Source organism: Camelina sativa, chromosome 3, assembly GCF_030686135.1.
Source record: "Camelina sativa cultivar CO46 ecotype springtype chromosome 3, ASM3068613v1".
Classification (NCBI taxonomy): Eukaryota; Viridiplantae; Streptophyta; class Magnoliopsida; order Brassicales; family Brassicaceae; genus Camelina; species Camelina sativa.
This window is the reverse complement of record NC_141882.1, coordinates 1,653,280-1,679,160: the sequence shown is the minus strand read 5'-3', so window position 1 is coordinate 1,679,160 and position 25,881 is coordinate 1,653,280. Positions and strand designations below refer to the sequence as shown.

Sequence of the window (25,881 nt, the reverse complement as noted above, 5' to 3'; positions counted from 1 at the left end):
TAATTAAAAAGGAAATAAAAGACTAAACCGGTTCAGACCGGTCTAAACTGGATTAATATGGGTTTTAGGATTTGGATCGGTATAAATCATCTTGGTTTATTCATAAACGACGTCGTATGCCTCTAGGGTTTTAGGTTTGTGTTACATACATATTTAGGATTCCTTCGTCTCTCTTCCTCAGAAAAAACACTGTCGACCGTCATTTCTTCGGCGGCTCGATTCTCCTCTAAATTAAACCCTAGAACCAACGCCGTCTAAGTCTCCCCTTCACAAATTCTTGGCCCCTTCTCTTCATCTGTTCTCGACGTAAGTCTCCCTCTCCTTTCTCTATTCCCTTTCGATTTTACTCACCTTTAGCTTTTGCTGTTTCTTCTTTGGGTTTTATTTTGTTCTTAGTGATGTTTATTAATAATTTTGTTACTTTTGTGTTTATTCTTAATCATATAGATGATGATGATGCTTTGTTGCTTCGTAAGTTCGATGCTTTGTTTTGTTTTTGATGTCAAAAATCTTCTTTGTTCCCTTAGCACAGTCTCTTTGATTAGTACCTCACAATCGTGGAGTTTATGCTTTATGATTAAGCTAGCCTGTAACAAAATTAAGATTTTGCCTCACAATCGTGGAGCTCATATGTTGGCATGTTTTGTGGATTTGTGCACAGATCGATAAGCGAAGATGGTTCAGTACAATTTCAAGAAGATCACTGTTGTTCCCAATGGCAAGGAGTTCATTGACATCATCCTTTCTAGGACTCAGCGTCAGACTCCTACTGTTGTCCACAAGGGTTACAAGATTAACCGTCTCCGTCAGTTCTACATGAGGAAGGTTAAGTACACTCAGACCAACTTCCATGAGAAGCTCTCTGCTATCATTGATGAGTTTCCTCGCCTTGATCAAATCCATCCTTTCTATGGTGATCTTCTCCATGTTCTTTACAATAAAGATCATTACAAGCTTGCTTTAGGCCAGGTCAATACTGCCAGGAACTTGGTTAGCAAGATCGCCAAGGATTATGTGAAGCTACTCAAGTATGGTGATTCTCTCTACCGGTGCAAGTGTCTTAAGGTGGCTGCTCTTGGTCGTATGTGCACTGTTTTGAAGAGAATCACTCCTAGTTTGGCTTATCTGGAGCAGATCAGGCAGCACATGGCTAGGCTTCCTTCCATTGATCCAAACACCCGTACTGTCTTGATTTGTGGATACCCTAATGTTGGCAAGAGTTCTTTCATGAACAAGGTTACCAGGGCTGATGTTGATGTCCAGCCATATGCTTTCACCACCAAATCCCTCTTTGTTGGTCATACTGATTACAAGTACCTGAGGTACCAAGTCATTGATACCCCTGGTATTTTGGACAGGCCTTTCGAAGACCGTAACATCATTGAGATGTGCAGTATCACCGCCTTGGCCCATCTCCGTGCTGCTGTTTTGTTCTTTCTGGACATCTCAGGTTCATGTGGTTACACTATTGCTCAGCAGTCTGCTCTTTTCCACAGCATCAAGTCCCTCTTTATGAACAAACCGTTGGTCATTGTCTGCAACAAGACTGATCTGATGCCCATGGAAAACATATCTGAAGAAGACCGGAAGCTGATCGAAGAGATGAAAGCTGAAGCTATGAAAACTGCAAGGGGAGCAAGTGAAGAAGCAGTGCTTTTGAAGATGAGTACTCTGACAGACGAAGGTGTGATGTCTGTGAAGAATGCTGCATGTGAGAGGCTGTTAGATCAAAGGGTAGAGGCCAAGATGAAATCCAAAAAGATTAACGACCACCTGAACAGGTTCCATGTGGCGATGCCAAAGCCTCGTGATAGCATAGATAGACCCCCTTGCATACCTCAGGTGGTTCTTGAGGCTAAAGCTAAGGAAGCTGCTGAAATGGAGAAACGAAAGACAGAGAAAGATTTGGAAGAGGAAAACGGTGGAGCTGGAGTTTATTCTGCTAGTTTGAAGAAGCACTACATCTTGCATCATGATGAATGGAAGGAAGACATTATCCCTGAGATTCTCGATGGTCATAATGTTGCTGACTTCATTGATCCAGACATTCAGCAGAGGCTTGAGGAGTTGGAACGAGAAGAAGAATTGAGGCTGGCTGGAATTGAAGGAGAAGATATCGAGATGGATGTTGAGGAGCTTTCAGAGGAGCAGCAGCTGCTACTTGCTGCCATTAGAAAGAAGAGAGCTAAGATCATTCTAGATCACAGGCTCAAGAAGACTGTTGCACAGAACCGATCTACTGTTCCAAGAAAGTTTGACAAGGACAAGAAGTACACAACGAAAAGAATGGGTAGGGAGTTATCAGCTCTTGGACTTGATCCATCTTCTGCAGTGAACCGTGCAAGAAGCAAGTCTAGAGGGAGGAAGAGGGATCGATCAGATGATGAGGGTAACGACGCAATGGACGTGGATGATGAGCAACAGTCGAACAAGAAGCAGCGTGTGAGATCGAAGTCTAGATCTATGTCGATCTCAAGATCTCAGTCAAGGCCTCCTGCACATGAAGTTGTGCCTGGTGATGGATTTAAAGACTCTACTCAGAAGAAATCGGCCATTAAGATTAGCAATAAATCTCACAAAAAGAGAGACAAGAATGCACGTCGTGGTGAAGCTGACAGAGTCATACCGACGCTTAGACCAAAACATTTGTTTTCAGGCAAGAGAGGGAAAGGAAAAACCGATAGGCGTTGATGAGACTAAACAAGGTACGTTACCATTCTAATCCACCTTATTGTGTCCGATGATACATTTGCTTGCAGTGTCAAAATTATTAATTTTAATTCCTTGCAGAGAAAACTGATGCTGGATGTATTGAAGAAGTTCTCTCAAGTTTTGGAATTTGCGTTACCTTTAGTTTACTTATTATGTTATGCATCTATTGTGGCTTTTCGCAGACATTTATGGATTATTAGCTTTCCAGTGTAATCGTTTAAACAAACCTTATGATGGATTTTTTTTGGAGTTAAGATGCTTGAGAAATTTTATTTTGAAAGTTTGGTGTGAAGGTTCCATATTCCTCTGAACCAAAAACGTCAGTTACTAACGTTTATGTTGTGGTTTTTGTTTTTAATAAACAACTCTCAAACCCAAACCGGTAATAAGAAGTTAATTTCTTTAGATGGAGGAAACATATTCCTTACAGAAAAATGACAATTCTGTTTTTACACAGTAGAACCCCAACTTTCTTGGTATACAAAAACCGGTAAATTCCCCCAATACTAATTTACAAACGCCGCACATCTCTCACAAATCTATATTTCCCCTTCTTGTTGTCACTTTCTTTCAGCCAATATAAATTTAAAACCAACCCAAAAATGAAGACTCATGTACAGTATAGTATCTCACAACTTACGTTTGGTTTTTTTCTTTAAGTTTGATTGGAGAGGGCATTTAGGTTCGTCGCTTGGCTTGTAAGGCAACAGTCATCGAGCGAAGCCGATCAACAATCTCCGTGAACGATGGTCGTACTCCTGGATCGAATGACCAGCATTGCTCCATCAACTTCCTCCACTCTGCTTCACACCGTTCTGGCACAGGTGGTCTCAACGTATTGTTCACAATTCCACCTTTTTATTATACAATACAAAACAAAACTGGATAAGAAACTAAACCTCAATCCAATCCAAGTTCTTTTTGTTCAAAGAACGTACCGATGATGGCACCGCAATGCATATTCGCGTAGGGTTCTTCGCCTGTCAAGATCTCCCACAGCACAATACCAAATGAGAAAACATCTACCTGCAAAACATATGAACATTAAAACACGTAGTAAGGACTACAAAATTTGGAATGTTCTGATTTTGGACTCAGCAACATACTTTTTCTGAGACACGGTTACTGCTTCCGTTTAGCAGCTCTGGGGCCATCCATGGAAGGGTTCCTCTTACCCCACCAGAGACAAGCGTGTTTCGTTTGATTCTTGATAATCCGAAATCTCCAACCTGTAAATGGAACAGTATGAAAGTGAGAAGGAAAAAAAGACAATATTTAACTTATACAATTTGGCTAGAGATGACAAGATTTTGAGGAAAAGTTTCACCTTGCAAATAGGTCGTTGTGGATCCCTCAAGTTTACAAGCAAGTTATCGCATTTAAGATCAAAATGAACAATATTTTTCATATGTAGGTACTCCATGCCAAATGCAGCATCAAGAGTTATCATCAGTTTTTTGCGCCTATCAAGTACTCTGTGCATATATATTCCCATCAGTAATGCCATATCGCAAAAGGTCATACATAGATATTTGATAAATAATGTGTACGTACCTGTCTTTTCTCTGCAAGACATGTCTCAAAGATCCGTTCACCATATACTCAGTCACTGTTGCCATTGTTGCACCAGGTCCATCTGGCACAACTCCATAAAAGGCCACCACGTTAGGATGGTGGAGATTCGCCAATATCCGAGCTTCTCTCCAGAAATCTTTAGTCTGTTTCCAAAAGACATCAGTAAAGAAACTATCTTAAAAGTTCAGAGACTCGAGAGAAAGAGTTAAACCTGTCGTGCTTGCTCAGATGACCCACCAGAGAAACAACTATTCTTTATCCTCTTGATAGCAACATCAGTTCCTCTCCACTTCCCATAGTAAACCGTTCCAAATGTACCAGATCCTAGCTCGTGCAAGTCTTCAAGATCAGTGTTTTTGATTATCTGTAAGCCATAGATTCCAGCTTCAATTTCAATCATCGCAGCTTCACTAAACGAATCAGAGGTGTTTATGCTTTTCTTATACTTTTCCTGTAATATAAAAAGAGACCAGAAAGATTAACCTTAAGCCGACACACATCAGGAAAGCCAGAACTTATAATCTAATAGGACAAAATAATTTGTGTACCTCCATTGCAGATTCAAGACCAGCATCTGTAATCTCATTCTCCCTTGTGTAGGATTTTTGATCATCATCTGACTCACTATGTACATGAGGGACAATAGTAGCTGACAAGAGAGCATCTGAAGTTACTTCGTCAGTCACATCCTCAACTATCAACTGTGGACCAAGCACCTTGTTTTTGAAGAAATCATGTGAGTCTTGCGTATGCATAAAAGCAGCTTCTCTACTTCCCACCTTCGTAAGAGGAAATCCACTGTAGTGAATACTCTCTTCTCTTGAAAGAGAATTCTCTGTTTCTATATCATCACATTTTGTCTCCAAATCCTGCACATCGTTTGAGGAAAACAGACTTAGACCAAAAAGATTGCTAACTTTACGCAAGGATTAATGTGAATTATATGCTTACACATCTCGGAATCCTAGGCTCTTGTCTCAGTTTTTCCACAGGGAAATCTGTAATGGGTAAAGAGGAATCTGCTTGATCAATTGATTTGGATGTACTACATAATTGATCTGTAGCTGAAGTGTGGCTTCTGATGAGAATATCTAGTGATATGTCTTGCTGGAGACCATTAAATTTGTCTTTCGAACAGTCAAGATGATTTTCGTTGGTGTTAACTGATAAAGAGAAGACAGAGCTTCCAGCTGAATCTTGTGAATCACTTGAAGTAACCTGAGCAGCTGGTTGATAATTCGGACTATAATAATTCGGACTGAAAGAGCTATTACTGTTACTGCCACCATGTTTCTTTGATGTCTGATCAAACGAACCAGGACTATGATCACGATCGATCCAGTTATTAGGAACTTTTTTGTTGAACTCGAGCTCCTTACTCCTCTTGCCTTCTGGATTCTTGAAATAGATATCATCACTGTCTCCCCACTTTGACGTAGCCACAACATGTAGTTTCTTTCTCAATATTTTCCATGGTTGTTTTGTAAATGCTTCTAACCCATTCTTGATTTGGCTCTCATCATGCAGCTGCGGATCAGAGAGAGCATTTTTCTTAAGCCTCACTTTCTCGGCTCCGATATAACCTTGACCATGGGGGTAAATATCTTCGCTTGGCCTCCGGTCATGAAGATTCATTTCTGGATGCTTCTGCATTTGTGCAGTAGTCTCAAACAAGAATCTGTGTTGCTGTGGGAATTTTGGAGAAACCAAGTAAGTATCAAAGAAACCATTTTGATCAACAAAGTAAGGAACGTCGGTGTTTGCTCTCTTGTGAACTGAGAAAGGAGATGATGGAGGAGATTGTTGACCAAATGAGTTCCCCGGAATCTTCGGCAAAAAGTGAACAGCATTCGTGTTGGCATATGGTTTCATGAAGGTTGGACTGTTGCAGTCTTTGTGTTCCCATGTATGAACAGAAGTAGGCGAGTCTCGGAGATGAAATGTAGGGCTAAACTCTGAAGCATTCCCAAATTGTGTAGTCTGACTTGTCCCACTTTGCCCGCTGGAACTCTTTTGAGGACTCACATCAACGACACCGTTAAGAGCTGAAACATACTGATAATGATCTATATCCATCTGCTGGTGCGTGTTTCGGTTTACGTTCATATTTCTTTCATTGTAGATTTTAGGACTCTCTGATGATCCTGATGAAGATACAAGGAAGACCCTTATCCTCTGAGATCCACCCTTTGTTTCAGCTTCTTGATACTCTTCAATCATATGAAGAAGATCCTCATCTGAGCAAATCGAGATCAAGGCATCAAGATCTTCTCCCGGTAACTGATACTTGATTGTATGGGGATGGTTGCACAAAGCATAAGTCTTGTGCATCAACTCTTTTAATCCAACATGTTTACGTATAGAGACGATCCGGGTCTCCCCTCCAATGTATCTAAGTTTGCCGTCACCAGGTCGCTGTAAGATCCTTCCCCCGAAGCTACAAAGAAGCTTCAGTATATCCGGAAAAGGAACATCTGATGTTGCAGTATGAATCATCTTCCGAGGTGAGTCTGAAACATTTGATTCAGCTAAGTAGGGATTCATACCTTCAGACATGTTGGACTCAACTCTCTGAAGCCCAAGAATTCTGTTGAAATCCTCATAAACGAGATGGCGATTACCTTCAACATTTCTACTAAGACCACCACCACCACCACCCTGTACTCTTCGTTGAGCACCAAAATCCCTCAAAAACTCATTTGAAAATTTCTCCCCTGTCTGAGCACAGATATTGTCTTCATGAGTGTTATTACCACAACCGAGTTCCCCATTGAACCTATCCCTACCTAAATGCTGCTGATTCGAGCTGCCAGGAAACTCCATTCTCATGTTCTCTCAAGATCCAAAACAAGGAAACAGAGAAAAAAGTATACCAAAAAATCCTTCTTTTTTTCTTCTATGCAATCTCTTGTGAGGAACCAAAGTTGTATTCTTTTTAACTCCCCAATCTCAAAACGAAACAAATAAAAAAAAATCCAGGATTTCGTATGCTCTTAACGTTCTTTGAGGGAATATAGCAAACAGGTTATGGAGATTTATTATACCCAAAACCAAATTTGTTCATCATCATCAAGCCTCAAACAAACATCTTCAGGCTTCATTCAAGGTTATATTGCTACAAAATCAAACAGAGACCAGAGATTTGTGCTCATATAAACGCATTGGACTTATTATTAGATGTAAGCCCCCCTGCAAGAACAACAACGAGAAACTAAGATTTTTTTCTTCAATATGATAAAATTTCTATTTTTTAATGCAAATGTTGATCATACAAACCAATCGTATCACATAATATAAACAACGAGAGATCATCTATAAGACCAAACGTGTTAAAATCAAATTATAAAAAAAAAAATTGGAGCTTTAGATAAATTTTGATTACCTGGAGAACAAAAAATAGCCAATGAGATTGCCAATGAAGGAGAGAAGATGATTAACAAAAAAAAAGAAAAAAAAAAAAGGAGAGAATGGGTAAAAGAGAAGAATGTTTCTGGAGATTGAAGTTTTTCGAAAGTTGAGGTTTTTGATTTGCGAGAAAGAGAGAGACGACGCAGAGAAGCTCTCTCAAAAAATAACGCGGGCGGGTTTCGACGAACGAACTCCCCAAATTAAAAAAAAACAAAAACAAAAACAAAAACCTAACTCTCTCTCTCTCTTCTCTCTCTTTTTATTTTACCTTTTTTTTTACTTCAAAATAATTTCTGATTTAATTCGTTTCACTTGAATCATGGATAATTTCATCTTTATCTATTAATAATTGTTTTATTTCTTCCTTTTAGATATTTTTCAAATTAGTAAATTCATAAATTTCTATGTGGAGGTGGTTTTTGAGATCTTACTTTTTTTAGACAATCTCTAGAAACCTGCATTTTTTTTTTTTTACTGATCTCTTAGCTTTTTTATACAACTAAAATAAAACGGAAAAATCCAAATTTAGACTTTTATTCGGATCGTACCTAAAAAAGATATGTGCATTATGTATGTATATTGGAAACATGGTATATAGTTGAGACATTATGTTGTGCACGTTGAACTTTAAATACCTCCATAAAATCTTTTAATTATATCCTCATTTCCCCCAACTTTTTAGGTTTATACAAATATTATTAATATATATCAAACCCCTTGAACTAAATTAAAATAATTTGTTCCTAACATTTATAGACTATATATAGGTATAGAACTATGTCTAACCAGAACCGTTTGATGAGCTATTCAATATATTTGCGGTCATGACATCACAACTACAAGAACCAAACTTTAAGTTTCACTAACCATATAAAGACCGTTTATAAAAAATAAAACAACAAAACTAAAATTCACATTATTACTCTCTCTTTCTCTCTCTCTCTCTCTCTCTCTCTGAGTCTTTTAAATTGCACAAGCTACCAAAGAGAACAAACAAAGCCAACATCAAACAACACACATTACAACGCTTCTTCGAGTGTTTTTTCCCCCCCGGTGTAACACTCTTCTGAAACTGATCGAATAGGGAGGGATGAGCGATCTCGGGTTTTTGGTTTTACCGATACGATTCAGGACGTTTTGGTTTGCTCTGTATCACTTGCTCTATCTTGTCCAGAACAGAAGGTGTCAGCAATGGGATAACCTCAACAGCTTTCATGTTTTCTTGTATCTGTGTAGGTGTACAAGAAACACAACATCTTTCAAAAAATCTTGGATCGAAATCTAGATTGAGACTCGACGCGACTGTGGGGATTCAAGAACTAACCTGTGACTCCCTTGTGGCACCGGTGATAACGGATGACACATTAGGATTTGACGCACACCATGCAATCGCAAGCTGTGCTAAGGTTACTCCTAGCTCATCTGCGATCGGTTTGAGACCGCTAACTTTCTTCAGCACATCATCCACAAGGGATCTATTGGCAAGATTCTGTGGAAGAAATCAAACAGGGAAATGTACCAGTAGATTTGTTTAGATGCAGAAGAAACAGAGAGGATATCTTAACAACTATGACCAAGTATACAGAACAAAAAGGAGAGAAATAATTACTTTGTAGTTCTCCAAAGCAAATCTGCTGTCTGAGGGAATAGCTCCCTTGTTGTATTTACCAGTGAGGACACCCGATGCAAGTGGGCTCCAAGTAGTGAGACCTATGCCATGGTTGGTGTAAAGAGGAAGAAACTCTGACTCAACCTACATACCATACCATAAGAGTGTAAACCGAATCAATAAATGATGCAACTCAGTAAAGGAAAAAGGGAAAGAAACGAGTAGGAATACAAACTTTGTGCCTAGCGAACATGTTGTACTCTGGCTGTTCGACGATTGGACCGACCAAATCCAAACGGTCTGCAGCTCCCCATGCCTCTGTAATTTGCTGAGCTGACCATTCACTAGTTCCCCAGTAGAATGCCCAGCCCTTATCAATCACGTAGTTCATCGCCCTCACCGTCTCTTCGATAGGAGTTGAAGCATCCGGCCTGTAACCGATAAGACCCCAATACACACACACACACACACACACACACCACAAAAAAAAAAAAAAAACATCTTTCATATGCATATCTCAATCAAGAAGCTAGTAGCACTAAGGACAACGCAGAAGATGCCACTTTTGGAATACGTTGTCACCAAACCCATATAAGAAAGATAACAAAATGCAGATCCCCATACCACCACAGACGAATCACATAATCAAATGGAAACCAAAGGAGATTTGTACAGATCCACAATATACCAAAACGCTACATGAACATGCATCTAAGATTACTATCTATAGAACGATGAAGCTGATTCCAAGTTATATATATATATATATATATATATATATCAATATCATCTACAAAACTCTCAATTAGCAATCCGTACTGAAAGCACATGCAAGAAAAAAATCCAACATAATTCATCACCTGAAAATTAAATGCATACAACAAACACATAGTACAGGACAAATACTATATGAGTCAAGACATATCAAATAAAAATAAAAATAAAAATAAAACTCTAGATCTTTAAAGAAATGAGCGAAAACGAACATTCGTATCCAAAAAAAAGAAAGAAAACAAAAATATATCTGAAAAAATTATATCACCTGTGGCAATAGAGGACGTCGACGTAGTCCATATCGAGTCGTTTGAGAGAAGCTTTAGTTCCTTCAACGATATGCTTCCTGGACAAACCCTTGTCGTTAGGACCAGGACCACCCCAGAAGATCTTGGTGGAGACCACGATGTCAGATCGACGCCAACCAAGCTCACGAATCGCCTGACCCATAATCTCCTCAGCACGACCGTTAGCGTAAACCTCTGCGTTGTCGAAGAAATTGACTCCATGATCACGACAACACTGAAGAATCGATTTGGCTTCTTTCACATCGAGCTGGTTCCCAAACGTAACCCACGCTCCGAACGAGAGCGTGCTCACCTTCAAACCCGACTTCCCCAAATTCTTGTACTGCATCTTCTCTTCTTTTTCCCGCAATCGACTCAAATCTCTCTGTTGATCAAATCTCAAATCTCACAGTCTCTCTCTCTCTGTTATACTTTTTTTTGTTAACAAAACGAACAAGAAAACATTAACAAGGAAGTGACACTTAAATACGATAACCTACCGGTTTGGTTTAACTGTTCCGGTTATCAAGGTAAACCAATAAGTATGTTTCTCTTTTCCAATACCAAAATTTTAAATGCATACAATCAAATCAACAACATTCGACTAATGTACTGTATATGATGATTTCTACTAAAACCATACCGAACCTCAAGAGAAAATTGGTTGTTGTTGATAAGAAATTAACCGGTGTGAATACATTTCGGTTTAGTCGCAATTTTTGTAATAAAAGAAATATGTGATTTAGATTAGTGATCTCGTTACTGGCAGACCCACACAATTTAATTAAAAGATGCTGATCTATTCTCTCGTACTTAAAAAAACAAAGCGTGATCTCGTAATTTTAATTAAGATGGACAACAACCCCCAAAAAAAGAGAGGTTTATTTGCTTTTTTTTTTGGCTCCTAATGGGTCAAGAATCCCATGTAAATGACTTTAGTGTAGTCTTCCATGTACTGATTTATCCTGTGATAGACACGTGGCTTCCCTTTTAGGAAAGTTGCTCATTAATTGGGAGAGTTGTGCTGTAACGGCAGACCTTTTGCACTTTGCCGTATACGAATAAAACTCTAAAGTCCTTGTCACGTGAAAATAAACGTTCATCGGACAGTCCTGCTCTTTGGAATATTTCACTCCTACACACGTTCACACGAATCAGACATGCATTGGCGAATTTTTTCGGGTTTATATATTTTTGGGCTTTGGAATATTTCACTCCTATTAGAAGCCCATTACATGAGAGATGTTTGATATCCAAACAAGACGTCGACAATAGCCTGTATACTTTTTTTTTGTTAACATCTTCTTATTTCAAAATATAATGATTTTGGCTGATAACCCTTAATTCTTGAATTGATGTTTTAGTTATGATCAATAAAATCGTTTATGAGACGATATTTTTTAGTACTCTACAAATTTTTATAACTAGGCACACACATTGGACTTACTGTATTCTACAATTATTTTGTGAAAGTCTATATATTATCTAAGCTATTTTACTATGTCTCCATCATACGAGTTTTTTTTTTTTTACCATTTCTTACTTTAAACTTTTATTTTTCTAAAGAAGTTTCTATTTTATCATTAAACTACAGAATTTTAGGGAAAAAGTAAGATTTAGTAATAATGTTTGAGAGAATCAAGTTTATGATTAATTATGAGAAGATAATATAGGTAGGCTTGATGAGTTTTTAATGTTATTTGCTGTTTTTGTAATGAATGGGTTGGAGAAACAGATTGCATTTGATGCATGTGAGTGTGGGGTTTTGGATTCGTTACCATCTAATATAGTGTTTTATTGGCCACCAAGAAAAAAAGAAAGAAAGAAAGATGAAAATCCTCCACCAAGGGTTGACATTTTCTCCTTGTTTTTTTTCTCGTACGTTATCAAATCCCGATTTAGCTTTTCTATCCCTTTTCTTCCATGTACCCCAATACTAATCATATGGTTTTTCTAAGATGTACAACATATTTGATAATCTAAGCATATGCATGCGATAACGAACAAATGGTTCCCTATAATTGTACGACAGATAAAATTCTTGCAACGCATATATATCAACGACAAATTCAAAGTACATAGTTTTACCTATGACAATATAACATATACTCGATACTACGAGAATCTACGTTATGGAAAATGGCAATCAATTATGAAACATAAAATTGTTATTATTTGTTTGACGAAAAAAATATATTAAACAATTGAAGGATATATGACCAGGTTCTATTAAATACTGCGTTGCGATTTTCTTCGACGACATGCCAAATATCTTGGCTAAGATTGTCTGTGTTTTTAATGTCCTTACATGCATGTTAAGGTTTCTCTATAAATAAATGGAGATGATGACTAAAACAAAACTGTGAGCGTAACAATGTTATTAATTTTAATAAATAACCATGTTCTTAGTCTAGATATAATTCAAAATATATTCAATTCCTGATTAAAAGTTAATTATGTACTAGGAAAATAGTAAAATGCATCAAAATTGTATAATATCAAGAAATTTCATGCATGCTTTATGAAGATCACATGATAAATTAAGATCACGAGAAATGTTTTTGAGAAGATTTTTATCATATCTTTAGATGTAATCCAATATATATATAGCTTTTCGCTGAGTTGTTTTATATAAATATGTAACTTCCATTGAAATTATATGAATGATGAAGATCAGAGGATCAATCTAGTTCACGGGTATTCTTTTTTATAAGATCACAAGAAATATTTTTCTATCATATATATATATATATATATATATATATATATATATTTAGATTAATCCAAATTATTTTTCTATATATATAGATATACATGTTTTATATATAATTAAATTTTGTGGGGGTTGAATGAAACTCCCTAGCTTTATTTTTTTCCATTTGATTAGAGATGCGCACAGTGAGCGTTTCATGTGAGTCTTCTCTAACATTTTCTAGTTTACTTTTATTTTCTTGTTTTGTTGAATTTCTGAAAAAGTTTAGCGTAACTTGTCTTCGACTATTTCTTTTTTCAAACGTAAATTTGTCGTCGACTAACTTCTAAAAGAAAACGATTAAAAGTGCCGACGGATCTATCTCTGATCTGTGAAAATTAGCGCATATATGAGTCATAACCAAAAAGATCCTTAATCGAATTAACCTTAATTACAAAAAAAAAAAAAAAAAAAAGATATAAAATCTCCGAATGACCCCATCTCTGCGACTCAAATACATCGTCCGAAATATAGGTAGGCACATCACACATGCATCTTGTAGCTAAGCTAAGACAAGCATTTGAATTTTATTTTCTAGCTGTATCATAATATAATGACGCCGCATAGTTAGAAAAAAAAATAATTTGACACGTCCTTATCGAATGTAACGTTGCAATGACACGTTAAAGATCATATAGCTGAAAAAATTACGGAAGAACCTTCCAGCGTACGTCCGAATCGATAGGATAAAAAATCTTTGGTTTCTTTCTTGTGTGCAAGTTTTGTCATTTACTTCATATAAACAAAGACAAAAAAACCAACACATAACTAAAATAAAAAACAAACGACGTCTCTTCGTGCACAAAACGACGTCTCTTAGTGCACAAACGACGACGTACAATGTCGAGTGGATCCAACTCCCAAGTCCCCAAACTATTCGATATTTTTGTAGCGTTTGGGAGTGTCGGTGCCTCGGCTAATATGGTAACAAACGACAAATATAAATACGTCGAATTATCCACTACATACCCATTTATATAGATACCTCAAATGTGGTTATAAATTTAATATAGTTATATTCATTTATGGCATTAATTGGATCGTGAAAATGGCATTTTTTGAAGTTTTGCATGGATTTAAGTCAATCAGCCGAGACGCTAACATGTGGTAAAGATGTCCTAAATGGAATAACGACGGTTAATCGCTTAGATCACTTATTAATATATTCATGCAATCGTCCACTCCACTTCATCAAAGAAGACACATTTTTTTAATCAAATTTGTAAATTTTGGTTTTTTTAGAATAAAAAGGAAAAGTTACAGAACCGTATATAATGGGTTCTTGCTGGTTTTCACTTAATGTGAGGTAAAGGAACAAAAAAAAAATAGTTTAAAGGATAAGTAAAACAGAAGTGATTGGGACTCAATTTGACCCGCGAGTTTTGGCGGAACCAAACAATTCGCACCAACAAGATCTTCTCTTTATTTATAGCTTTTTTGCACTTTTACAAAAGTAATTTGAGCAATAAAAAGTGTAACAAAAGAAAAGTTTCAATTATTACTAGTTACCCGCCAATCCAACTTCTCCCATGATGCACACACATGGTACACATCATATATGTATTTCTGATAGGCTTTTCTTGTTATAGTGAATGATGTTACTTGTTTATCTATATATACACTTGACACAAAATACAAAATACTTAAAAAGCAAAAAAAAAAAAAAAAAAAACCCTACTGATTTACGTTTTAGCCTATAAATAATTATATTATATAGCGGAAAATACAAAAAAGTTCGATTGATTTAAGTTTTTTAGTTGGTAGATCATTCGATACAAAAAATACATAAATAAAAGTAGAAACAATTTAATTGGTTTACAAATTCAGTTTATGAATAAATGATGTTATCCCCAACTGATAATAGATGTCCAGTGTAACAAAAACGGAGATGAGTATAATTCACTGAGACAAAAGGTTCTGACTTCTGAACCGTTTGATCGTTAGCATGACGTTAGATCATCATTCTGTTACCCAGCAAGCAAATATATATATCCAATACAACGTCGTACTCATGAATATGATCTTTCACTTCAATGGTAAGTTAGAAATAGTCAACTATTTTAACAATCTATTAGAAATTCTAACTATATATTATTCTTCCGCTATATATTATTCTTCCGAAGCCTAAAAAGTAAAAACCTACCATTTTAGTTTACTATATATATAGTCTACAAAATTAGTTGAGTCTTGAAGGAAGATGGAAACCAACAGAGTTGGAGTGGGTTGAGAGACAGTCGCAACGTTTGCAATATTCTTAGTTTAAAAGCTCGATTGGTAGAAAATTTTGACTTTTTTTATATTTTATTTAACTTTTGTGTATTCTGGATAGGATTGGATTGGAGAAGAATAGATGATATCATGGGTACGTCCAAAGGTTTAGTTAAAAAAAAAAAAAAAAAAAAAAAAAGGGTACGTCCAAAGGTATAGTAATGCTGGGATTGAGGGTAAAAATGGAATTCGGAGAAGCGTGAGAAGAAAAAAAGAAAAAAAAACTTGACATGATGATGAGAGGAGTTTGGGTTGTTGCATGGGAACATTATGTGTGCTCCCAAAAGGTAAATAAAATACCAAATGTTAATCATTGGAGATTTATTTAAATACAATGCACTTAAGAAAACTTAATATCACGAGGAAAATCATTGGTATAAGTTCAGAATTAGTGCTTTTTTCCAATAATCGAAGTATATAGCGTATATGGAGAGCTAGCTATTTATACTCTATATATGAAATGCTATTTTTTGTTGTTGTGAGAAGAACAAAAGCAATAACTACTTTTTATACTAGTACTACTATATGATAAAGGAACATTCACATTACTAGAAATTTCCGGTTCTAGTTTAACCGATAGATTAGACCAAATTAATTGAGTGAGATAGTCACCCCCCCCCCCCCCCCCCCCAGCTTCCAACTAATAGTGAGAACAGTTTGAAAATTCTAACTTGGGTAGTCAACGACCTCAACGCGTATTTTTAAGTTCTTCTTCATCTTCTTCATTTTTTTTTCCTTCTTTCTTTCCAAGCCCGTGATTACCGCCTCGGAAAATCATGGAATTTTTCACGGAAATTATAATTATATTTATTTATACTATACTATATAGTAGTATTAATAAATACAGTCCAATGTATATAGTGAGACCCGCTAATTCAGCAGGAAACTATGACAACTGGTTTCCGTGTACGGAAGCTCCCTCTCTCTCTCTTTGCCCGTATCTTTCTTGATTGATGATGTGTCACTACTACAGGTAGACAAAATTAGAAAAAAAAAGTTTTATCTACATTACTGTAAATGCGAAAGTGAAAGCATCAGTTAGAAGGCCAACCAATTAGCTTCTTTTTTTTTTCCGTCAAATTCGAAATCATTCAGCTATTCTTATGTCAATCACTACTCAGGTCAGGTAAATTTTTATAGTTTGATTTTTAGCTACTACAAAAACAAAAAAAAAAGGAAAACCATCAAACTTGTTAAAAAAATCTGCGTACAACTTTAGATTTAATAACATATGTGGTATGTTAATGTTGTTCACTAGATTTTTGACAAATATTCCTTTATTAAGACTGGTGTTTAATTAGCATGGTTTACACAAATAGACTAGTATTTAATATTTATTATGGTAAAATCAAAACACGCAGTTTATTTCCCTGTAAAAATGTTCTGAAACTATTTTCTTTAAGCGATTTTTTTTGGTTTGTTAACTTATGAATTACATTTACAATTAAGAATAAGAAAAAAAAAAGAAGAAAAATTCGTTAGCAATCAAAGAAATACTAACGCAATATGAACGAACATCAGGATAGCAGGTCAATGTCAGGAAATCTTCCATAACGTTTGGTAAAAGAGTCAGCGAATAAACCAAAACTCAAATACAGAGATTTTTTCAAATCCATAATGAAGGAGGTTGTGGTAAATACCTGGGGCTTTCAGAACAGTTTGGACGCAAGAAGATTGAATTATTTCAGTATATTGTGGAAAATGTCAAAGGAAAGACAAAGGGTTGGAACAATAAGTTTCTCTCCCAAAGAGGTAAGGAGATTCTTTTGAAAGTCATTGCTTTAGTCATGCCAGTCTATTCCATGAATTGCTTCAAACTTCCTAAAGGAATTTGTGAAGATATAGAAAGAATAATAACACATTATTGGTGGAATACTCAACAACAAGCCAGAGCAATTCATTGGGTAGCTTGGGACCACATGAAATATTTGAAAAAAGGAGGAGGTTTGGGTTTTAAAGACATTGAGAAGTTCAATGAGGCTTTACTCGCAAAACAAGCTTGAAGAATACTCCAAAATCCCAACTGTCTACTGTCGCGAGTCCTGAGAGGAAGATACTTTGTAGGATCGAGTATACTTAATGCCAATAGGGGAGTACAACCATCGTTTGGATGGCAATCAATTATTCTTGGTCGAGATTTACTATGGAAAGGTATGCGTTACATTGTTGGTGATGGAAATCAAATACAAACATGGTCAGACCCTTGGCTCCCAACACACCCTCCGAGACCACCACGAAAAGCTCCTACACACCAATCAGAAGACATCCCCACTGTAACCAATCTTTTACTCCCTGATAAAAGTGGTTGGAATGAACGTTTAGTAAGCGAGCGGATCCATGTAGAGGATGTTGCTCAAATCCTCTCCACTAGAGTTACTAGATGGCAGCACAACGACTACCTTGGGTGGCATTATACAAAGGATGGTTTATATACTGTGAAATCAGGGTATTGGCTTGCGACGCATCATCCGGATCAGTTATTCAATGCTAGACCACCAGATGGAGACCCTTTGCTAAAGAGTGAAATTTGGAAAACAAGAACACCACCAAAGTTTAAACACTTTTTATGGCGGCTTCTCTCGAATGCTTTGGCTACAGGTGCTGAACTTGATCGGAGAAATATATCAACAAATGATTACTGTAAACGTTGTACAGCAGAGATAGAAACTACAGAGCACCTCTTTTTCTCGTGTCCCCACGCTCAACAAATTTGGCGAGCATCAAATGTTCCAATCCGTTGTCTGCTAGATCCTGGAACTACTATTGAAGTGAAGATAAAAGGGATTTTCGACTTACATAAACATCGACGAATACATGATAGACTCTCACATCTTCCTTTTTGGATCTTGTGGAAACTGTGGACAGGTCGAAACAAGCTAATTTTCCAAAATCTGAGTAAGAGTTGGCAACAAGATCTCAGAGAAGCCAAACAAGAAACAGATGAATGGATATTTTTAGATACTCATCGGATACAGAATCATCCTCATACCATTACACGCAACTGTAACATTGGCCGACGTCAACAGAATTGTATATGGCGACAACCCCCTAAAGATTGGTTTAAGTGTAACTATGATGGCAGCTTTTTAGATGGGACTAGACGAGCAACTGCAGCTTGGTTAATCCGGAATGATAGGGGCAGTTTTAAAGAAGCAGGACAGGTTACCGGAATAACTGTATCGACAGCTCTTGAAGCGGAATGTCAAAGTCTCTGCTTTGCAATGAAACAAACATGGCTAAGTGGATTTAAGAAGATAATTTTTGAAGGAGATAATCAGTCATTAGTTAAACTTCTCCATGATGATAAACTGCGCTTTGACATTTACAATTGGCTAGAAGAGATCAAAGGATGGGCATCATGTTTTGAATCTGTGGAATTTAGATGGACTGCAAGAGAGGCAAATACTCTTGCTGATAAGATGGCTAAAGTTCCACATAATGCAGTTTCAGATATAGTTTTTATTTAATTATCCTCATATGTATTCAACCCCTTGTCAACTCTGTAACAACATTATATTAGCTAATGCAGTTCTAGTGTTAAAAAAAAAATGTGTAAGCGTGTCGAGGTCTATAAAAAGTCACACGCTTGAGCAGTTAGTGGCGGTTAGAACGGTAAAAAAAAAAAAAAAAAAAAAAAGAGAGACGGAGTTAACGAATGATCAATCACGTTAATAAAGCAAAAAAAAAACGAAGAAGAATCAAATTGTACCAGACGACGTCGTATAAATACATAACGGCCGTCTTAACGGCTCTTTTTGGTGTCCTCTTCCTTTTTTTTTTTGTTGGTCTCCCCCGAGATTCTATAAGAGGGCCAATATATCTCCAAGCTCGTACATTCACTGTCTTTAGCTCTCTCTCCTCTGTTCTAAATTCTCTCTCGGAACAGAGTTAAAAAAGACTTTGTGCTTAGCTAACTTCATCCGCTCCAATGGCGGTTTTTCTTCCCACATGGGTTTTAGCAATGATGTGTCTACTCTTCTTCGTCGGAGCAATGGAGAACACTACACACAACAAGATCTCATCTTTCCCTAGGTTTGTTTTCTCTACATCTCTTCCTTTTTTTTCTTCTCTTTTCATATAACATGTGTGACGATCTCTGTTTCTTTCAATACAAAGAAGATCATTTATATAATTTAGTTATATTTTTTTCATTCTCGAGCTACATTTTCCTCAGATTCCGAAGTATAATTTCCAAATAAAAAGAAAAACATTTTCGCATTAATAATAATTCGTTATGTAGTTTTCCATTCTCTAGCTACATTTTCCCTCGGATTCCAAATATATAAAATTATATTTAAGTTACTGTTTTAATTCTGTTCAGCCGACAAAATTATAAACAAGAGAAAATAGTTTTTCTTTCTTTAGCCTTTTCGATCTCTCTCTACTACAAACAATATTCCCTCCCTCTTCAAACAAAATCATCCGAGCCGTTGCTTTTTTGTTATGATCTAGATCCAACGATCTGAACCGTACATTCCGCTTTTGTTTACGTAAATACACACTTGACTATGTTTCGCTATTTTACCCATTTGCCATTTTGACCTCCCACATTGAAAATGTTCTGTAGTGTTATTTTAATAGTCCTGTCGAAGACCTCTCTCTTTCTTAACGGTTTCTCCGGATAGCGAATTTTATGGAGCAGTGTAATTTAGTGTAGTGTGTGCGGTGCATTCTCCAATAAATAATTACATTCAAAACATTGTTATAGTTTTGGCATTCCTTAGTTAGTAGCATATGTCACAATCATTAGCTTTCTCTAGATTCTCAAATTTTAGATTATAGTTTCTGATGATCTTAATTTCTGAAAAAAAAAAATAGATCCGACGAAACCGAATGGAACCAACACGCAGTGAAGAATCCAGATGAAGTAGAGGACGAAGTTCTCGCCTTGACTGAAATGTAAGTACTAATTCCATCTCATTCTAATTATGACCTCTTTTAAAATTCTCATGTGGGATATATATAACATGTAATGGGGGAAAAAGTCACAAAAGTACAATATTGGGTATGGTCCTCCCATTCATTTAAAATTGTGTTGTGACTTTTGTTTCATTCTATTGTTGTTGAATCATGATCTATCCTACAAGAGCTGTCACATTTATTTCTCCTCTAACCAACTTAATTCATTTTTATTTTTGTTTGTTGTTACTATATTATTTATACCTCCTCTATAAATCCCCATGTTCGTTCACACACTATTATAACAATGACAAATATAGTGTATGCTGATTAATTTATTCTTGCTACTAGTGAGATCTATTCCCGTGAACTATTGGCATTCATTAATTCTGTCAGTATCATTTTTTTTTTATATAAGACAATCTATATTTTTGTTATCACCTACTACATGCTTCATGCATTGATATTTTAAAAAGGTATTATTCATTCTATCTTTTCTCTATTATAGTATTTTTATATAGTATAAAACTATTTAAGAATGCTCTTTTTTTTTCTATTTTGTTTTTCAGTTGTTGTTGAACTAATTAATACTTCCCAGCAGACTGTTTTCACTCCGAACACCACATGCACTAACACTAGATAGATCCGCGTCCGACGCATTATTGCATATATAAAAGTTTAATATTATTTCCTCTCCCAACATTAATAAATATCTTTTCATATCACCAGCCATATGTATACGGCTTAGTAGTACACTGTACACTAGGAAGTCGTTAAACTTAACTTTGGAAATACGTACAATCAAATTGTTATAAAAACTTATCCTTAAATACTATATATATTGGATTTTTTAAAATAGAAATAAAAATGTTTATTAATCATTTTGGACAGTACTCCATGTGGTCGTAACAGAGCAATTTACTCTTTATACGGTCAAAAAAACAAAAAAAAACGGTATCCGTTAAAACGGACGGATTCGATCGTCGTTATCCAACGGTGATTATTTGTTTGTCCTCGTTTAACGGTTCTCTCTAACGTCGTTTGGCTTTCAGGAATCTTTAGGCAGAGAACCTAATCCCACCGTCACCGACACACGTCTATGAGAAAGAAAAAAAGTCTAGAAATATATATATGTAGTATTTATCATCAACCATGTGCTCATGTTCTGATGTGATTTTGATTGTTTTCTCAAATAAACTATTTTTTTTTTAATTTCATGGTGGAGATGAGATCCGGTTGAGAATAATGAAATCAAAATTCAAATCTAGCTAAACCGGATATTTCTTAATTTCTACAGGAGTGTGAGAAACCATACCGAGAGGAGGAAGCTAGGTTACTTTACTTGCGGAACAGGCAACCCTATCGACGACTGTTGGCGGTGCGATCGCAACTGGCACAAGAACCGCAAACGCTTAGCGGACTGCGGGATCGGGTTTGGAAGAAACGCCATCGGTGGTCGCGACGGGCGTTTCTACGTTGTCACTGACCCGAGAGACGACAATCCGGTTAATCCTAGACCGGGTACATTACGTCACGCCGTGATCCAAGACAGACCGTTATGGATCGTTTTCAAACGCGATATGGTGATTCAGTTGAAACAAGAGCTCATCGTTAACAGCTTCAAAACGATCGATGGACGTGGCGCAAACGTTCACATCGCTAACGGCGGTTGCATCACGATTCAGTATGTAACGAATGTGATCGTCCACGGATTACATATTCATGATTGCAGACCGACTGGTAATGCTATGGTGAGAAGCTCAGAGACACATTTTGGGTGGAGGACGATGGCGGATGGTGATGCTATTTCGATCTTTGGCTCGAGTCATGTGTGGATTGATCATAACTCGTTGTCTCATTGCGCTGACGGGCTTGTGGACGCAGTCATGGGCTCAACCGCGATAACCATCTCTAACAACCACTTAACTCACCACAACGAGGTTCTTTTTTTTTGAAGTCTTATTGCATTGTTACTTTAATTGTAGCTTCTTTTTTTGACGGGATTTGATATTTTTTGCTACAGGTGATGTTGCTCGGACATAGCGATTCGTACATGAGGGACAAAGCTATGCAAGTGACCATTGCTTATAATCATTTTGGAGTCGGACTTATTCAAAGAATGCCGAGGTAATATAAAAGACATAACAAAAACAGAGTATGCTCTGCTTTTGTGTTCTGTTTCTTGAGTATGCTGTGTTATGGTTTCTAAACATTACAACTCTTCTTGCAGGTGTCGACACGGGTACTTCCATGTCGTGAACAACGACTACACTCACTGGGAAATGTACGCGATTGGTGGAAGCGCAAACCCGACAATCAATAGTCAAGGAAACCGATACGCCGCCCCTAAAAACCCCTTTGCTAAAGAGGTAATAACTCGATGAATATCAGTTAAAAGTTAAAACCAAAGAGTGATTTCGTGAATGTGAGTTTATGATGTTGGAATGTTATGTTTGATAGGTCACGAAGAGAGTGGACACACCGGCTAGTCATTGGAAAGGATGGAACTGGAGATCGGAAGGAGATTTGCTTCAGAATGGTGCTTACTTCACTTCTTCAGGAGCCGCTGCGTCCGGAAGCTATGCACGTGCCTCTAGTCTCTCCGCAAAATCTTCTTCATTGGTCGGACACATTACTTCCGATGCCGGAGCTCTACCTTGTCGCAGAGGACGTCAATGTTCGTCATAGTTGCCACTTACGACCATTACCACCAATATTCAAAACCACCTTCCATTATATTCAGACAAAAGTGTACATTTTCACACATTTGTCATTTAAAAAGCCAATTATCTTTTTTTTTTCGGTGTGTGTGTTTGTGTCGATTTTTCTCAACCTCGGGTTTGCTTGCTTCAACCGCAAGTTAACACAAGAAAAAGGGAAAACAAAAAAAAAACAACCTTTCATGTAAAAGAGAAATCCCCGAAGTGTTGTTGGTTCTGTCTGATCAACTCAGATTGTTCTTCGTCTATCTCTGTCGTCTACCCATAGAAACAAGAATATATATTATCTCTTGTTTTTTTGTTTTTTCTTGTAATTTTTTGAGATTTATAATTTAATATAGGGTCTAATGATTTGTGAATCTTTCTACTTTTCATTGTATTATATTTGTTGGCTGGATTTTAGCTTTTATTTCCCATGTGGTTGTAACTTGTCATGATTGTACTTTGTAGTGATTGAAGCAAGCAATCAAGCAATATTAGTAATTGGGGATTTATAAATTCAAATAGCCAGCTATTTTATCACTTAGAACTGTTTTTCAGTATGCTTTCCTTATCATGTGTAACTTTAGAAAAGTAATCAAATAATCAAATATACTAAGATATATAAAAGTATCAATTTTATTATAAATATTGTTTGGTGCGAGAAATCCATAATCGAAAAACGTATAATATGAAATCGAATTGGGGTAATGTATATATTTTTTCTCTTAAAAGCATCTCTTTTTGTTGGGAAGAAAAATTAGCGTATCTAATATCTATATTTATTTCGCTTTTTGCATTGAAAAGTAGATCGTACGTTAACATAGAAAAAGCAAGAGAAGCCTAAAACACGCTAAATCGACTCCCATGTGCCCACACATGACAAGAAAAATCAAAAGAGTTCGAAATCAACAAGCAAAAATTTTCCGACAAATAATGATAACCTTTTATTTCCACCATCATTAGGGCTTTCGTTCAGGCTAATTTATGATTATCTATAAGTTACTTAACATACAAATTAAAGATACTATTTTTCTGTGGTAAAATATATAGCTTTATATATAAGATTTATATGAAAACGCCTTTTTCTTTCTTGGCTGTTAGCATGCTAGATTTTATATCAAAAAATATCCTTGTAAATGATTTAAAACATCACATTTTCACAACTCTTAACTTTTAAAGTCCAATGATTTATATGGTGGATAACATGTTTTATTATTATTAATTTTTTAAATCCAACCAATCATAAATCACCTTTATGGCTTTACCCAACCAAATCAATTAACATCAGTCTTTTTCCTCCTTCCTCGCGAAGCTCGCAATCACCTCTAAAGACACACTACACATAGTATTTTTATTTTACATCATTATGCTACAAAAGCTGAGACAAAGTTTCTACATAGTCCAGAGCTTTTCCAATGGGTTTTTTTTGTAACAGTTCATAGCTTTTTTTCAAAGACTTTGTGACCATAGTAAAACAAAATACAATAAAGACTGGTTAGGGTTTCATGTAGATTTATGATTTTAATCAGATGTATTTTTAATTATCCATATAATTACTAAATCAAAACTTTAACATTTCTGAATATTACTTTATTGAGACATGCATAAATAATATGTGTGGATTGTAATAACTAATCACCAAGGATCTTGTTCTTGATGATATCGGTAGCGTTTTTGGCAGTGCCTAATACGCCAGAGACAGAACCTTTAGCCTTTTCAGTGATAGTATCCGTCGTCTCAGTAACTTTCTCCGTTACATCTTTCGTCATCTTAGTCACCTGATTGACCAAATTAATCAGATAATATATATCATCAAATTAATTCACAGTTAATCTATGGAAAAAACTGTGGGGTTTTGTTAATTACACGGCCAGCCGTAGTGGAAGCGACATCTTGGATGTACTCAGTGGTTTCCTTCACTTGCTTTGCTCCTTCTTTCACTGCCTCTGCTGCTTCTTTCACCTTTTGGCATTGCTCTGCCTCTTCTTTTCCCTTTTTCATTTACCATAATCACAAAATGTATTATTCGATACAGAAATACATTAGACCTAAGACGGTGGATTTTTTTGTTTGTTGCATCTCCTCTCCAACAACGCATCATTTTAGAGGGTTCATGGTTTACAAAGAAGAAAAAAAAACGCTGTGCTTGAGGACAGGTCTCCGTTGTCTCTCACCTGTAAGGGCCTTGGTGACGCTGAAACGAATGCCCTACGCAGTGGAAAACTCCTTGCCGTTTTACCACTAGAGATCAGAAGTTCGCCCAGTCTTGATGCATGCATTATAACCTGTGTGGAAGCAAAGCGTAGAAGACAGGTATGAGCTTGTTGAACGTTCGAGCGTATAGTACTTAAAGTTGATCACAGGTTATAACTTTTTGGTTAAAATCCTAAGATGCAAACTCTAATTAAAAGCTTTATTTATATATAAGTGTCCCTTCCATCGCGGTCTCAATTATGATCGTCCGATTTTATATTTTATTTTGTTTTACCAGCTGATTGTTAATGAAAGTGTCAGAGTTGTCCGGTTATGAGCATTTATAGGGTTCTTTGTGGTTTTTCTTTAACAAAACTAATTTTCTCAAACCCCCCTTTGTTCGGCTATAGACTCGATCTTCGTTTTTTCGCTTGTAATGGATTCTTGTCTATTGTCTAAAGTATGTCAATTGTAGTTATATATATATAAACAAAAAAATAATGAAATTAATATTTGAAACGTCAAATTCCTTAAAAGATTAATATATTTTCGTATAATTCAATTGGCTAATTAAACAAGAAAAAATTATGATAACCTAACTAAGTTTTAGTTCAGAATAAAATGACTCGCTTGCTGTAGTACATGAAGTCACTAGCCAATTACAAGTTTACGGAAAAAGAAAAATGAATCAATATTTAAACT

The 25,881-nt window shown here is 36.2% G+C and overlaps 5 protein-coding genes across 6 annotated transcripts; 2 read left to right on the top strand and 3 right to left on the bottom strand.

The window, feature by feature from the left end:
- The first annotated feature begins 6 nt into the window (after positions 1-6).
- Positions 7-2,992, top strand: LOC104762512 (nucleolar GTP-binding protein 1). The gene is made up of 3 exons (XM_010485824.2): positions 7-306; positions 662-2,705; positions 2,791-2,992. The coding sequence occupies exon 2, from the start codon at positions 676-678 to the stop codon at positions 2,689-2,691; it is 2,016 nt and encodes a 671-aa protein (XP_010484126.1). The 5' UTR covers positions 7-306; positions 662-675; the 3' UTR covers positions 2,692-2,705; positions 2,791-2,992.
- Positions 2,993-3,095: 103 nt separating this feature from the next.
- LOC104762521 (RAF-like serine/threonine-protein kinase 20) lies at positions 3,096-8,045 on the bottom strand. Its single transcript, XM_087507907.1, has 9 exons — positions 7,670-8,045; positions 5,239-7,476; positions 4,836-5,156; positions 4,499-4,738; positions 4,267-4,430; positions 4,040-4,187; positions 3,819-3,941; positions 3,651-3,738; positions 3,096-3,566 (listed from the first exon to the last, which is right to left on the bottom strand). Exons 2-9 carry the CDS (start codon positions 7,114-7,116, stop codon positions 3,391-3,393), a joined length of 3,138 nt encoding a protein of 1,045 aa, XP_087364033.1. The 5' UTR covers positions 7,117-7,476; positions 7,670-8,045; the 3' UTR covers positions 3,096-3,390.
- Positions 8,046-8,532: 487 nt separating this feature from the next.
- Positions 8,533-16,016, bottom strand: LOC104778561 (putative voltage-gated potassium channel subunit beta). 2 transcript variants are annotated; one of them, XM_087507906.1, is made up of 6 exons: positions 15,935-16,016; positions 10,347-10,861; positions 9,540-9,735; positions 9,305-9,448; positions 9,020-9,184; positions 8,533-8,923 (listed from the first exon to the last, which is right to left on the bottom strand). In XM_087507906.1, exons 2-6 carry the CDS (start codon positions 10,712-10,714, stop codon positions 8,810-8,812), a joined length of 987 nt encoding a protein of 328 aa, XP_087364032.1. In that variant the 5' UTR covers positions 10,715-10,861; positions 15,935-16,016; the 3' UTR covers positions 8,533-8,809. The 2 variants fall into 2 exon arrangements, with proteins under 2 accessions (XP_087364032.1, XP_087364031.1); XM_087507905.1 differs by lacking the exon at positions 15,935-16,016 and having other exon boundaries at positions 10,347-11,279.
- Positions 16,017-18,994: 2,978 nt separating this feature from the next.
- LOC104762495 (putative pectate lyase 1) lies at positions 18,995-23,502 on the top strand. Its single transcript, XM_010485801.3, has 6 exons — positions 18,995-19,417; positions 20,204-20,284; positions 21,582-22,224; positions 22,308-22,411; positions 22,515-22,653; positions 22,745-23,502. Exons 1-6 carry the CDS (start codon positions 19,314-19,316, stop codon positions 22,970-22,972), a joined length of 1,299 nt encoding a protein of 432 aa, XP_010484103.2. The 5' UTR covers positions 18,995-19,313; the 3' UTR covers positions 22,973-23,502.
- A 992-nt stretch (positions 23,503-24,494) lies between these two features.
- Positions 24,495-25,433, bottom strand: LOC104762490 (uncharacterized). The gene is made up of 3 exons (XM_087507904.1): positions 25,161-25,433; positions 24,853-24,978; positions 24,495-24,764 (listed from the first exon to the last, which is right to left on the bottom strand). Exons 1-3 carry the CDS (start codon positions 25,263-25,265, stop codon positions 24,618-24,620), a joined length of 378 nt encoding a protein of 125 aa, XP_087364030.1. The 5' UTR covers positions 25,266-25,433; the 3' UTR covers positions 24,495-24,617.
- Positions 25,434-25,881: the final 448 nt, after the last annotated feature.

Excerpts from the sequence above, each read along its gene's own strand:
- LOC104762512 (XM_010485824.2), top strand. The coding sequence starts at position 676 with ATGGTTCAGTACAATTTCAAGAAGATCACTGTTGTTCCCAATGGCAAG.
- LOC104762521 (XM_087507907.1), bottom strand. The coding sequence starts at position 7,116 with ATGAGAATGGAGTTTCCTGGCAGCTCGAATCAGCAGCATTTAGGTAGG. Across the intron at positions 4,739-4,835 it reads GTCTTGAATCTGCAATGGAG|GAAAAGTATAAGAAAAGCAT; the intron begins GTACACAAATTA and ends TTTATATTACAG. Across the intron at positions 4,431-4,498 it reads CATCTGAGCAAGCACGACAG|ACTAAAGATTTCTGGAGAGA; the intron begins GTTTAACTCTTT and ends TTTTGGAAACAG.
- LOC104778561 (XM_087507906.1), bottom strand. The coding sequence starts at position 10,714 with ATGCAGTACAAGAATTTGGGGAAGTCGGGTTTGAAGGTGAGCACGCTC. Across the intron at positions 9,736-10,346 it reads GACGTCCTCTATTGCCACAG|GCCGGATGCTTCAACTCCTA; the intron begins GTGATATAATTT and ends TATCGGTTACAG. Across the intron at positions 9,185-9,304 it reads TTGCTTTGGAGAACTACAAA|AATCTTGCCAATAGATCCCT; the intron begins GTAATTATTTCT and ends TTTCTTCCACAG.
- LOC104762495 (XM_010485801.3), top strand. The coding sequence starts at position 19,314 with ATGGCGGTTTTTCTTCCCACATGGGTTTTAGCAATGATGTGTCTACTC. Across the intron at positions 19,418-20,203 it reads AAGATCTCATCTTTCCCTAG|ATCCGACGAAACCGAATGGA; the intron begins GTTTGTTTTCTC and ends AAAAAAAAATAG. Across the intron at positions 22,412-22,514 it reads CTTATTCAAAGAATGCCGAG|GTGTCGACACGGGTACTTCC; the intron begins GTAATATAAAAG and ends CTCTTCTTGCAG.
- LOC104762490 (XM_087507904.1), bottom strand. The coding sequence starts at position 25,265 with ATGCATGCATCAAGACTGGGCGAACTTCTGATCTCTAGTGGTAAAACG. Across the intron at positions 24,979-25,160 it reads CGTCACCAAGGCCCTTACAG|GGAAAAGAAGAGGCAGAGCA; the intron begins GTGAGAGACAAC and ends TAAATGAAAAAG. Across the intron at positions 24,765-24,852 it reads CTTCCACTACGGCTGGCCGT|GTGACTAAGATGACGAAAGA; the intron begins GTAATTAACAAA and ends TTGGTCAATCAG.